Source organism: Delphinapterus leucas, chromosome 10 (genome assembly GCF_059928025.1).
Source record: "Delphinapterus leucas isolate spDelLeu-1000000601 "Yukka" chromosome 10, BTC_Dleu_Yukka2, whole genome shotgun sequence".
Classification (NCBI taxonomy): Eukaryota; Metazoa; Chordata; class Mammalia; order Artiodactyla; family Monodontidae; genus Delphinapterus; species Delphinapterus leucas.
Genome location: NC_143138.1, coordinates 30728433 through 30743028, shown reverse-complemented (window position 1 = coordinate 30743028; position 14596 = coordinate 30728433). Strand labels below are relative to the sequence as shown.

Here is a 14596-nt window from a genome sequence, read left to right as displayed (position 1 = left end):
AGGATCCTCCTCCACCTTCAAGGACATAATGATCTCATCGGTGAGGGCTTCCTCTTCCCTGTTAGTCAGCATCAGTTGTTCCCCTGTTCTTCCAATGGCATTTTATTACTTTTTAAAGTTTTTTTTTTATTGTGAAAAATTTCAGACATACATTAGAAGAGATTATATTTCATAAAACCCCAGGTACCCATCGCCTTGTTTTATAATTAATAGCATTTTGCTGTATTTGCTTCATTTGTTATTTTGCTGAAATATTTTAGCAAAATATTATATTTTATTACCAGACATCAGGACATTTAACCTCTAGTTACCCGTTCTAAAACCTAAGGGCATACTCTTACATAATCACCAAGAGCACCTCTTCCTTAATATTTTGAAATAGTCCATATTTATATTTTTTCAATTGATCCCCTAACTGTAGCATTTCAGTGATTGTCTCACACAGTCCTTTGCAGTTAGACTTAACTTGCCTTTCTTCCCTACTAGACTGTGCACTGCTTGAGGGCAAGGACGTTATCTTATATATTTTCTCCCCGCTCCTCCTTAAAATGCCTAGCGAGACTCACATGGTAGATGCCCAGCACACACTAGCTAGACTAACTGACCTGAATTTGGACGCCATACTGATTCCTGATTGATGCTTTATTGCAGATCTGCCTTTTAACTTTATTTTATTTAAACATTGTATCTTCCTGATACCCAGGATACAAGTAGATAGATACCTAATAAAACAAGTGAGTGTTTAAAACTGATTTAAAAATACTACTGTAAAGAGAGGAGCTGTCAAACATCATGCCCTAGTGACCAGCAAAATGACCCTTCTGTGCCACGTGAGAGCGAAGGGGCTGTGCCACGCCCTGCCTGTTGTGAAAGGCGTACTCTTCTGTTAAGTGCACTTGGGCATCCTTCAAGAGGGCTCACTAATTGGCGTACTGCATCACGCTGTGAATACAGGGCACAGAGCGTGAGGTTCTGGCTGGGCGCCCACCCGCCTCTCCAGAGTTGTGAAGCGGTGCTCAATCGACTTTTATAAAAATGGGCGAAATGGGTTACATCAGAGTGGCACGTTTGTTTTTGTAGTTCACATACCACGGTTTCAGAGTCTTCACGGACCAGTTTCAGAAGCGTGATTTTTTAAGCAGAAGTTCTAAAGGCAACATTACCAACTTTCACCGTGGGTGAGTTGCCCTTGGACTGAAAGAGCTGGGTGGGGAAGAATGGGACCATTAGACTGCTGGTTGGTGACTTAACCGTTCCTCATGTGTCTTTGCTCTAGGGATGTGTGAATGCTGTGACCCTTCCATCACACTTTCTTCTTGTGCCCCTGAATTTGTTGCAACAAAAGTCATATTCAGCCAAACACACTGAACTTTTTGAATGAAATTTGTTCTGAAAACTACTTTTTTTTCCACTTGAAATTCACTTTTGACTGTGATTTTTTCTGAATGACTGATGATGTGCTGTTTTAATCTAAAACAAGCTGGTTGGCAAATGGGAGGGAAAAGAGTCCCAGACCAGCAGTCAGAAGACCTGAGTTCTCGTCCTGCCACTAACTATGTGACTTTGGGCAAGTCACTTCCCCTCTCAGGGACTCAGAGTCCTCTCGGTTAAAGAAGTACACTGCTCTAAAACTGAGAGGCAAAATGATTTCTCTTGTCCTTTTCAGCTCTATGATTCTAAATGACTTGCAGCAATGCTTAAGAATTATAGTAAGAGCAAATGCAGCTTTCTCAGAAAGCAAGCAAAAAAGCTTTCACTTAAATGAACGTTCTTCAGGGAAATTTCTTAGGAAACATCAATAAAGGCTGGTCTCTAAAAAAGGGGTTTCCCTGTTGGATTCACAAGACTGCCAAATAAGAAGGGAAGAGTTTTTCTGGGAAAGACAGTGCTATAATATGATATCCTGGGCCAGAAAAATTTCTCTCAACCAAGATATTTATCTAAAAGAGGAGAACATTCATTCATTTATTGTATAAACATTTATTGAGCACCTACTGTACGGCAGGGACTGAACTGGGTTGTGAGAATTACAGCTGTAAACATGCCAGAGCAGTCGTTCTTGTTGGACTCATAGTCTTGCAGGGGAGACAAATCGATGCATGAGATAATTACAGATTGTGGTTACAGCCATCAAGGAAATAAACAGGGTGTGCTCGAGGGGAGGGCACCTATTCTGGGTCTAGTAGGCAGGCACCTCTCGTAGGAGGTGGTGTTCACCCTGAGGTCTAAAGGATGAGAAGGAGTGGGCTGTACAAAGAATCCCGGGGAGAGCATTTCAGGAAAATGGAAAAGTCCTGGAATGGGACACTAAGGGAGACAATGGCAGAGGCCCAGAGAGACATGATGGGGTCCTGGGTGAGGGTTGTGCTGGTGGAACTGAACAGATTCGAGAAAGACTTTCAAGATGGAAATGACAAAATCTGTTAATGGATTGAATGTGGGGAGTGAGGGATAAGGGGAAATCAAGAGAAGTGTTAAGGTTTTTGGCTTAAGGGACTGAGTGACTGGTGCTATCTGAGATGGGGGACTCTTAGGGAGGAACGGGGTTTCTTGGAGAGAAGAAGCAAGAATTGTGTCTTAAATATGCTGAATTTAAGATACCTTTGAGATGTCCCAGGGGAGAATCAAAGTCAAGTAGGCAGAGGGACACACAAACCTGGAACTCAGCACAGAGGTCAGGACTCACCCTAGCGATGGGGGAGGCGAGGACGTGAGTCGGTGGCCTTGAGCGAGTGGGGTTGTGGGATCGTCCTGGACTGTGGCTCTCTACCTCAGCTGCACGTTGGACTATGTCGTGAGCTTTTAAAGAATAACTTTCCCCAGGACCCTCTTCCAGAGCTCCCGATTTAATTGAGCTGATGGACATCTATATTTTTCAAAGCTCCGTAGAGGACATTTTTATTCAGCTTGGATGGGAGAGCCACTGATCAAGGCAGGCAGTGCAACTAGAAAAGGAGATCCAGGACCGAGCTTTTGCATAGTCCGAGACTGTGCAACATGGAGGCAGCAGTTCTCCATTCTTTATAGCTTCCTCCTGCTTGGAAGATCCGCTCTTTGGCCCTTTGGATGAGGTTTGGTTCTCCCTGTACAGTGGCAGAGTACCCTGTCCTTGATTGAAGTCGGTGTGCCCTTTGTCTTCCGAGTCCCCAGTTTCCGAAGGGACGGCTTGGGTGCTGAGGATTTAAGTACGTCTTCTTTCAGCCCGTCATTCCTGTGTCACCCTGATGTGGTTTAGCGGTAGCAGTTATTTGTCATGGTTGAAAGATGGAGAACCCGATCGGCTTTTGCTCTTCATTCTCCTGCAAGAATTTTGCTGTGGTCGTGGTGGTGGCTGTGAAGGGGCAGACATTCTAGGAAGAAAAATGGGTATGTTTTTTGTATAGATGCAGCTGCAGATGTTCCCCGAATTACACTAGGGTGTGTGTAGATACTCGGTAGCTTGCCTTCGAAGATCATTTCCAAAAGGTGATTGAGGCTTTTCAAATTTCACCTGCTCTTAAATTTCTCACACACATCCGTACTCCTCCAGGTTCTTTATTCTTGCCTACGACCTCCTATTACTGCCCCGAAGCACCGGACTCAGAGAAAATAAACGTGTCCTCACGCATTTGTGTACTGAGTTCACATCTCATTCGGTCTCCATGAAAACCTAACGAAAGGGCTGTAGAAAGCAGAGGCAAAGCTTATTAAATTTTCTTGTGACCCATGGCCCACATAAAGCCTCAGTATGTAAAGGAACCATGCAAGATGGTGTAGCCCTCCCCGCTCCCCCAGCCCTCAGGGAATCTGCCATTCCAAAAATATGGCCTATTAAATAACTTCCAGGGACAATTCCATAAGCTTTCTTGTTAATGTTTACAGCTGTATCAACACCACAGCAATCCATTATTTTTTTTGGTATGTGTATGAGGAACAGAATCCATGGATCTAAGTGTGACAAGTACTGTACGATTCTCTAATCGTGAACCTTGTAAGACACAGCGAGGTATAGTGATGGAAGTTTGTTTAGGGTAATGGGTGAGCTGTTAACTTTGTAACTGAATCCTTGCTGCTGCTTCTGCCTGCCTTGAAAACCAGCCTGACACCTCCCAGGGCTTAGTCCTCAGGTGCCTCACCTTGGCGATCTGAATATTTTCAGTCCTTCGTAGCAGCTGGGAGAGGAAGGGAGAAGCTGGGGTCCAGCATGGATGGTGCCACATGATGTATGGAAGGCTGAGTCCACTAGGACCCGGGCTGCATCCTGGTCCAGACTGAGCTAGTCAATAGCTAAGACCCATGGGCTAGTTGTTTTCTCTCTGCAGGCCTTGGTCACTTCATCTATGAACATCTCACTTCCTGGGGTCTGGGAGCTGTTTTGGGTAATCCCTAATAGATTTAGGGATTAATCCTTTAGAGTTTTTGTTTTGGGTAATCCCTAATAGATTTAGGGAATAATCCTTTAGATTTCTAAAATCTATGTGTAATCTGGATTAAAAAGCCCTAAATGGTGGGGAAAACGACTATGAGTAAGCAATGAGTTTCCCTAGTTTTTCCTGATCATTTTTCTCCCAATCTTAGCCCCTCATTTGTAGCACATGCCCCAGACTTACACTGGCAGGAAATAGGGTGGTGGGCGCATTTCAGTTAATGGGCCTTAGTTGGAACATGTTTGGCTGGGGAGACAGCTACACTCCTATTACCAAACCTTGGCTTCCTGTCTGTTTTCTTTGGGCTGGGTAGGCAATGAAAAAGGAGACAGGAAAATACATTTGGGGGCAAGTAAAATAAGGAATTTGTCTTAGGAAGACAGCTTATAGTTGGGAAATTCTAATGTTCAGCTTAACCCTGTCCTGATATATTCCTCTTGTCCTGTACTAAGTGGGAGATGAGGTGTTCTTGCTACTTGTAGAATCTACCTTCCCATTCTCGAAGGCTCTTAATAATCCTCCTTCAAGGTTTTCTTCTGTTATAGATACTACTCCTAATGCCCTTAATTTTTCCTGCAAATTCTTGTTCTAGTCATCATCTTAAATGGCTCTTCTTTGAATCAGCTTCCGTTACTTAACATTTTACTAAACTGTTGGGGCAACATACCAGCGCTTCACTGGTACAGAATATGGAATATATTTCTGTTTAGGCAGTAGGCATTATTGTACTTGTTCACCATAGTCCCACTCTACGGATTTACACTTAACTAATGTCGCATCAAGATTCAGGTGTTTTCCAGTTATACCTGCACCAAGGCAATACCATGCTCTTTGCTAGGAATGATTGGATGATTTTTAAAAAGTCTTAGTACCTTGGTTATAGTTCAACTTACATAGTTCTTTAATATCTAGAATTTCTGTGGATTTTACACTTGAATAAACTAGAAGAGAGACAAAGTGAGGTTTTTGTTTCTGTTTTTTTAAATAGTGGATTCTCAACATTCACATGGTAACCCAAAGGGTATTTTTCAGTTTCTCTTACAGAACCACAGTGCTAGATTTAAAATAAAAAAAGCGTTCTCTCTGATTTAACATAGTTTATTATGCGCTTTCAGGCTTTGACGTATCACAAAATATCCACATTCCTCTCGAGGATTTGAGTCTCCTTGCCTGTATTTCTGTTTTCCTCTTAAAGGGGTTTGAGTTTTAATTTTTCAGAAAGGAGTCTCCATAAGGTACAGTGGTAACATAAAAAAGAAAAAGTCACTTATGGTCATCATGGAAGTGTCCCTTTAACAGATGTGTTTGTCTCTGTTTCTGCCCCAAGTATGGCCCACTGTGTGTCCCATGCACAGATTCTCAACTTTCAGGGGAGGTTTCCTCCTTCATGAAATGAGCAAACACAGCCCAGGACACAGTCACCTTTCCCAGCCTCCCCGAGAGGCCAGAGGGGGTGCCCAGAGCATCCCTCTTGGGCTCTGGTGTCTGGGCCTCACCGCTGATGCTTGGCCCTGAGTCACCCTCTGGGCCCCTCCGCTCTCCATTCCTAGAACAGAACCAGGGATGCTTGCCACCTGACGATGCTTATTACAAAGCCCTTTGAAATGGGAGGCATTATATAGACGCATCATTATAAAGATCAGTATTGACAATTCCTTGGCTTAAACCCCTAGTATGTATGTTCACGTATCTATTTAGCATGGTCAATTGTTCAGCTAATTAATATGCTTTTATTTTATGATTTGCTGTTTCCAGGGCACAGACAGAAGCTTGATGACTCTAAACCTAGTTTGTTCTCTGACCGCCTCAGTGATTTAGGGCGCATTCCTCATCCCAGTATGAGAGTAGGTGTCCCGCCTCAGAACCCACGGCCCTCCCTGAACTCTGCACCAAGTCCTTTTAATCCACAAGGACAGAGTCAGATTACAGGTAAGACAGACTCATAGGTCTCACTTTCGCAGACTCCGGCAGGCTGGGGGTGAGGGGCTGCCTGACAGATGAGACGCGTTCACTTCAAAGCTTCTGGAGCTGGGAAATGGCTTATGATGAAAGAAATCAACACTTGAAGACACTGGCCTTCTTTTTTTTTCTTTTTAATAAAAACCAAATACCAGTATCCACTAACTTTGGGATAAAATTTGGGGGAAGTTTCTACTGATGCTGTCCTCTGTAGCGATGTCAGTCTGCACACTGGTGGGACGGTAATACCATGCTGTCTGGGAGAATGTTTGTTGTCAGTTTCTATATTGTGTCCAGGTGGTGCAGGGGATAACATCACACCCTCACTATTAGAAAATTAGCATTACCATCTCAGATCTGGGCTAATGTTTCTTACATGTATAACTGTTTCATTAAGTTGGCTGGAAAATTGCCCTGGGCTAACAGGTAGCCTTAATTGCTGGTTATAAGGCAAGACCAAGGAGCGGCCCATCGGGCAGACAGAAGTCCCCTCTGATTCACATTGAGCTCCCGTTCTCCATGTGACATTTCTCTTTATGCATTCCAGTGTGCTTCTTGCTTTACCTTTCTTCTTAAAAATTAATATCAGCATCGCACTACAGACCAATCGTTCACATTTGGTGCATTAAGACTCCCAACCCTTTTTTTTTTCCTGCGCCACTTGGGCGAAAGCAGATCTTCCTGTAGGACTAGTCTGCTTGCTTTTACGCCACGGTGACAAGAGAGGGTGCTGATCATCATAGGCCTTTCATTTGCAGATCACAGCACTGAGAGCAGCAAGGAACTCAACATGTCATCTAGTTACTATTGTTGGCAGAGCGGCTAGATGGGAAGGAAAATAACTCAAAATGTACAATAAACTCTCAACTTGGATCTTGTCTAATGGTTAGGTTTTTGTCTGTAGCCGTTAGGTTTTGAGTGTCTTTAACGGTTTATAAGCATAATTGTTTATAAACGAAATTACCTACCTCTCCTTCTGTCCTGCCCTTATTAGGTATATGTCTTTTTGGATATTTACTTAGGTTTCTGTGGGTCTATGTGTATTAGTCTGAATATATGGATATGCCTGAGTATGTATTTTTAAAATAATATAGAACTATAAAAATAAAATATCTAAACACTGAAGAGAACCAGATATCTGCATGAGAGAAGAAACATAGAACTCTGTGAAGAATAGCCATGTGTTAGGTTTAAATAAATCTCCAGTTATTGAAATGTAGGAGTCAGGTTAGTGTGTTCACTAGACATGGGTCCTTGATGAAAATGCCAGGGTGAAATTCACACCAACTTGTGAATTTGAAGCTTGTCGCTATGCGGCGTGCTACTACATTTAAAGTAATGGACTGAATTTTTTTATTTTTTATTTTTTTATTGACATATAGTTTTTACAATAGTATATTAGTTTCAGATGTACAACGTAGTGATTCAAAATTTTTATTGATTATACTCTGTTTATAGTTATTATAAAATATTGGCTGTATTCGCCATGCTATACAATACATCCTTATGGCTTATTTATTTTATATACAGTAGTTTGTTAAAGCGATGGATTTTAGATCATTGATTAAGGTTCATAATAGCTGTACTTTTGTCTTTATAGTAATCCTTAGATTCTCTGTGTGTGTGTGTATGTGTGTAGAAGTATGTGTATACATATATAGAAGTGTTTATATATGATTTGTAAGGGTCTTATGATGGCTAATAAGATATATGTTCTATGATTTGGCAACCCCTGGGTTCTTTAAATGTGTGATTTCTATATTTTAATCCTTAACTGTTTACTAATTATATTTTGCTGATGGCTAAAGCCTTTAAAATGGCCTTCGGAACATGTGTGCTGCTAGATTCATTTAAGAAGATGCTTTGCTCAAGGCTTTGTCCTCAAACCTAAAGATGACACCAGAAAATAGGACCCAGAGGACACTTTAGAATCCAAAGCTACCTTAGATATCATTAACCGAAAGCTAGGTAAACGTTGTGAAGAGGATCTACATTTTAGCAGCACCCCTGACCCCACATATGAGTGCAGAGAGGGAGGCTCCAAAGAGGCCCGGGGCACGTTGCTGCCGGATGAGCATGTGAGCCGAGCAAAAGCCTGGCCACCTCCACCGACCATGCTCACCTCCAGGCATCAGCCTCCTCCCCGTCAGGAGGCTCACGGAGGTTAAGCTCCTTGTCTGCAGTTTTGTTTTTTTTTTTGCAGTACGCGGGCCTCTCACTGTTGTAGCCTCTCCCGTTGCGGAGCACAGGCTCCAGACGCGCAGGCTCAGCGGCCATGGCTCACGGGCCCAGCCGCTCCACGTCATGTGTGATCTTCCCGGACCGGGGCACGAACCCGTGTCCCCCTGCATCGGCAGGTGGACTCCCAACCACTGCGCCACCAGGGAAGCCCCAGGAGGACTCTTAACCACTGCGCCACCAGGGAGACCCCTTGTCTGCAGTTTTACAGCACGTTAGAGACAGAGCAGAATTCGGTCTCTTGACTCCTAAGGCAGTATGTTTGGTCTTATACCATATCATGCTGCAATTCCATCATGATCATTTAAAAACAGTATTTCAATATTCACTGGATGTCTTCTTAAAAACGAAAATATCGCTTTCTGGAATCATAGTGCAAGAGCATTAGCTCTGCATTTTGGGATGGTGGCATCAGTAGAACTGATTCATAGATGAATCTCCTCATTTTTTAAAGCATCCACAAGGTATTGGGCCCTACAGCTTCCTTGAGCTTTCCAAATTTGCCGACTTACACACGCATTCATGCTGCCCCTACCCACTGTTGGCCACATGCCCTTTCTTTAAACCCCCGCATGTCGTCAGTGAGACAATACAAGTATCTACCCATAACCAAGGATGTGCGGAGTTCTACGATGACCTGGATTATTAGGACAACCCAGAAACATCCGTAGCAGCAGCAACTTCAAAGTGAATTGAATAGATCATTTTTTCCTCCCTGGATTAATTTTCTTATTTATTTAATAAGTGTAAGTTAGAGTGAACCACACGTAGAGAATTGGGTCTTAGGGAACATGGGGGAGAGCAGAAAAGTTCTGTCCTTGAGTTAAAGTCTAAGTGAAGAGTTATCTTTCCCAGCCCGTGCACAGCCACATTCTATCCCAAGGCTATAATGTACACGTCTTCCCTCTGTACCCCCTGACTTACACTGTTCTATCTATGGCGGTCTCTTTCTGTTGACAAGATCCACCCATCCTTCAAGGTCACTGTTATCTTCTTCATGCAAGTCTTGGAACCTTCATCTAGAGGCTGCCTCTCCATCCTCTAAGCTTCAGTTGAGATAGCCTTATTTTATGGCTTCTGTGTATCTCCCCTCTAGATTAGAAATTCTCTGAGGGATTTATTCCAGGCATTTATTTCCTTTTGTGCCTAGCACAGTGGTAGCTAGCGTCTCATTAAATGTTGAATGAATGAAAGTTTAGATAAGAAGAAATCATTGCAAGAAGGGTTGGACTATCATGCCTGGTTCGTGTTGACCGTTCTTTCTGATTTCCCACCCCAGGGTGCCTTTGTTCCCTTCCAATGAACAGTAATAGCAGAAATCACATTTCAGTAGAACACGTACATGGCTAAACCATTTGGTATCATTTCAGTTTAGGGTCTACATTTTCACATGATTAAATTTCAATTCTCCTTAAGAGACTGGATTTTGTAACTTCTTTGCAATATGCCACACCTGCATTTTAGTTCACGTAATCCTTTGGCTAAAGGTATTTGTAACAGAAAGGGCCCAGTTATCTCTCATCGATCGGCTTGGCTCTCTTGATATCTCAAGCTCTTACCCCCAAACTGTAGACAGTGATCATGGTTGTATAGTCACTATGAGCTCTCCTACATGCCAGCATAGAAGGCAAGTCGAACTCCCAGAAGAGTGAAATGAAATTAGGAATTGTAAGGTGAAGAAGTCCTAAGCCTTTAGTGTTTCACATTAGCGTGTCTTACAGTTCCTAGGGCTCAAGGTCCTGGCCATATGGTGGGCTGGCTTCTTTGCAGTGCGGGTCTGACCTGTCACTCTGCTGAGGTCTTTAATGGTGACGTTCTGCCTGAGGGCCCAGGCCCTCCCCATGGCTTCCTGAGGAAGTTGCTTCCTCTGCACCTCTTTTTTTTTTTTTTTTTTAATCTTTCAGACGTGGGTTGCCTGTCTCTGGGTGCTAGGAAACACCTAGCTTGTCACAGATGTCCACTTCTTTTGATTCAGAGCATGGTGGTAGCAGTGGAGTAGGGAGACTGTGTTAGGAGATGTTGCTCAAGATAAGCACTGTTTTGAACTCAGTACTCTCTGGATGGGTGAGCCGCATCTAGAGGAAAAAAAAGCTGACTCAGGGCCTGGGAAATTCATGTAACCTTGGGGGTGGGCATTCTGCGATTTTATTGAGTGCTTATTTTTTGCCAGGCATTAATGTAAGAGAACAAGGTAGTATAGTTACTCTTCACCAGGGGCTCACATTTTAGTGACATAGAGTCAGCGATTGGGTCAATAAGCATACATGCAAGATGATTTCAGATAATAATAGAAGCTTTGGGGAAATGAAATAGAGTAGTGGGAGAGAGAGCAGTGTAGGAGGGGAAGAAGCTAATTTTGGTTGGAAAGTTTGAAGAGCTTTGAAGATCTCTGAGGAACAGCATTTCTGGCCGGGGGGGGAAACTCAGGCAAAGGCTCTCAGGGAGCAGTGATGCAGTGTGTGCAGGGGACAGAAAGGTCAGGATAGGTAGAGTGGAGTGAAAAAGGGGAGCGGGAAGGGGCTCGATTAAGGAGAGTCTTCAAGGCCCTGGTAAGGAGTGTGGGTTTTGTCCAGACCACAGTGGGGCGCTATTGAAGGATGTGAAGCAAGAGAATGACATTATCTAATTCACATGCTTTTAAGAACTCCTTTGGCTGCTGTGTGAAGCATGGATCATAAGGGGGCAGTGGTAGGAGCAGGGTCATCCTTTAGGAAGTGACTGCAGTAGCCCCAGAGGCAATGAAGGATGGTCGCATTCAGAACTCAGGTCGAATGCTGGCACCTCTGTCAGGCTTCTTCCAGCCCACCCAAGCTGAGTCTAAGGCTCCCACACCACCGTTGCACATGGTGACAATTATTTGTGTACACGTCTGTCTCCTCCGTCACAGTTTGGACTTTCAAAGTCTAGGGCCATGTTTTACTGACCTCTGTGTCCCTGTTGTCTTCTGTGGTGCCCACTGCTTGGTGACTTTCGTTTTGGTGGTGAATGAATGAACCGGTGTTTGACTTCTTCAGGAAGTGTGACCCATTATTATCCTACCCTGAATATTTTTCTAGTACCTATTTGATTGGATTACTCTTAGCTGCCATTTATTGACTGTGTATCGTGTAGCAGGCATTTCTCACAACGGTTCTATGAGATGGGTAGTGTTGTTGTAAAAACCGAGGGTCCGAGAGGCTAGAAACTTGCTCAAGGTCCCACTTACACACCAGTGAGTCATAAATATAGGAATTAAGGCCAGATTTATGTAGCTGGAGGGTCCTGTGCACTCAACCACCAGGCACCCTCAGGAGGCTGCAGCATACGTCCCGCTTGGCCCAGTTTCCTCCCATTTCAGACTTTCATTTGTGCAGCTCTTTACCATTTACAAACTAGTTTTACATAAAGTTCTTGTTAAAGCCTTAAAACAAGTACATATTTTATAGGTGGAGGAAGTGGACTCTTCGAGGAATGAGCTGCTAAAGGCCTCTTGAGCTACTATAGTTGACTGTGAGTTCCAGACTCTTAGTGGGCAACCAGCCTCATGGCCATTGAGTCGGCCATGTTGCTGACTAAGTGGCACGTGTCCTAATGGACCAATGTCTTTTTCTTTCTCCATCAGGTATTATTTAGGATCCTCAGAGACAAAATTTTCATAACAGGGATGCATTAGGAGTATCTGAATTAAGCTTTAAAATGCAATACAATTGCTTTTGCTAATTAAAGGACAGTTATATATGAGCCTATATTCAAGGTAACCTTTTTAGGGATATCTTGAAAATCAACTTGCCAGGCATCATGTAGGACGATGATGATCTTATCAGCAGTTACCTTGCCTGAAGCGAAGTCATTTCCGCCCAGCTTCAGTCTGCTGCTGTGTCCCCTTGGCAAACATGCTCCTTTAAGCATTAAGAGGATCCTGGCCAGCTGGGCTTCAGCTGTGTATGTGTTTGGCTGTTTTAGCCCTCAGGCCGCTGTGCTTGCACTGAGACATTTACCAGCAAAGCCTTTTAGAAATAGGAAAGCACAGCTGAGCAGCCGTGTCCCAAACTACCGTCCTATTCAAGTGCCGAGTGACCCCGCAATTCTTTCGGGTGAAAACAAGTTGGGAGGTGAAGCGGGCGAGGGTGGGTGGCGGTGGCTGTGAGTGTGAGGAGGATGAACCGACGAGGGGCACAGTGACTGTTACTGAGCAGGAAGGATGACTGCGGGTGCCTTCAGCGTGAGAAGAATTGTAAGATGTGGGGAGTGGGAGTCAAATGAGGTCCACTGCTTTACGATCACTGTGGTCCTACTCACCTATAGGCATCTCGTGTCTTAAGGAACTGAAATCACCACACTCAAGGCAGGTGGTTGGAAGTTCTGTTCTTTCAGTTGGGTGGTGCTGTGTTTTCATTTCTGAAGTTACTGCAGAGTCTTGTCCTGTCTTCTTCCTTTGAGATCTTTTGGGCAGAATAGCCAGGAAAATTTGCTACTGCCACGCACACGTGTGAGCGGGAAAGCTCTTCAGAGGAGGTTGCTGGTTACAGTTCTTATGAAGAAACAGCACAAATCCTGTGTGTGAACACAGTTTCACATCTCTTCAGGTCTAGCAGCCATCTACTAAGGAAGAGTGGAGTTCATGTCCGGCCTGGGCTGCTTTGAAGGATAAAGCTCAGTATGACCCTGTGAAGGGCTGGCTGTCAGTGTGCTGTGTGGTCACTGCAACTGTTGGCATCATTCGTAGATGAGCTCCTTAAAGGTCTCTGGACTTCTGTCGGTTGGAATTCCCTATTAACTGAAGATGTTCTGACTTTATTACGCTTTTAGAAAAACACAAGACGGGTAATGTTCCAAGAAAAATCAATTTCTTGAGTTCCAAAATCTTGTCTTCGTAATGTTCTCCTGTCTGGAATACAAATGCTCAGTTAGTATCGAATCATGATAAGGAGAATCGATGTCCTTCATGATGCCTCTTCTTGTCCTTCCCCAAGACTCTTCCATTTCTAGCCTGACTTAAGGACTCTGCCCAGAGGAAGTCTGTGTTTCGTTCTCTCATTCTTTTCCAAAGCATCATCTTTCTCTTTGTAGTTTTATATTTAGTTTGAGCTTTACGTATATGTATGTGTGTATATGTGTACACACATGTATGCATGTCTTTACTAGTTGCCTAGGGACCCTTCTTGCCCCTTTTTACCTCTTGCTATGGATTCTGGGAAGAATGATCAGAATAGGAGTCTAACTTTGAATGAAATATTCAACCTCCAGGGCTACCCCAGGAGAGGGGCGAGTCAGGCATGCGGTTTGATATAATGGATGCTCTAATGGTGTATTTTGATGTTGAATTGTGGATGGGCACCCAGGCCTTCAAACAGAGAGCTGGAGTTTATTGTACTATGTGGTATTAATAGCAGCAACATTATATTACAGATGTTATCAGTTTGAAAAGTATTTTCATTCCATTTTTTTCATTTTAATATATGCAGAAGTATTCCAGGAATAAAATTGTATGGCACTATTCCCAGTTAAGACCATCAGATTCTTTCCAGGGCTTTGTTTATTTTGATAAGGACTTGCTTTTTAACTGTTTAAAAACAGTTGGTTGTAACAGATTTCACAGAAGAGTCAGTAAGAGGACAGATTTCACAGAAGAGTCAGTATTGTGAACCCTGTTTAGCGAATAAGAAAACTTAGGCGGGCTTCCCTGGTGGCACAGTGGTTGAGGGTCTGCCTGCCGATGCAGGAGACGCGGGTTCATGCCCCGGTCTGGGAGGATCCCACATGCCGCGGAGTGGCTGGGCCCGTGAGCCATGGCCGCTGAGCCTGCGCGTCTGGAGCCTGTGCTCTGCAACGGGAGAGGCCATAACAGTGAGAGGCCCGCGTACCGCAAAAAAAAAAAAAAAAAAAAAAAAAAGAGAGAGAAAACTTAGGCACCAGGAGATTCTGGAACTCTCAGGGCTGAAATTAGAAATCAGTGTCCCGGGAAGGTGAAGTCTGACAAGGTGGTTTTAGGTGGGGAGGGTGTAGGGGAAAGG

At 43.8% G+C, this 14596-nt stretch overlaps 1 protein-coding gene across 9 annotated transcripts in view; it reads left to right on the top strand.

Moving 5' to 3' along the window:
• Positions 1-14596, top strand: part of RUNX2 (RUNX family transcription factor 2) — a 312766-nt gene that overhangs the window by 150691 nt on the left and 147479 nt on the right. For 7 of the 9 annotated variants that reach the window (XM_089918652.1, XM_089918653.1, XM_089918648.1 and 4 more), the window contains one exon: positions 6162-6335. The exons of the other annotated variants lie outside the window; for them this stretch is intronic. In XM_089918652.1, the coding sequence (XP_089774778.1) occupies positions 6162-6335 (174 nt within the window). The remainder of the gene's footprint in view (positions 1-6161; positions 6336-14596) is intronic. 9 annotated transcript variants of the gene reach the window in all.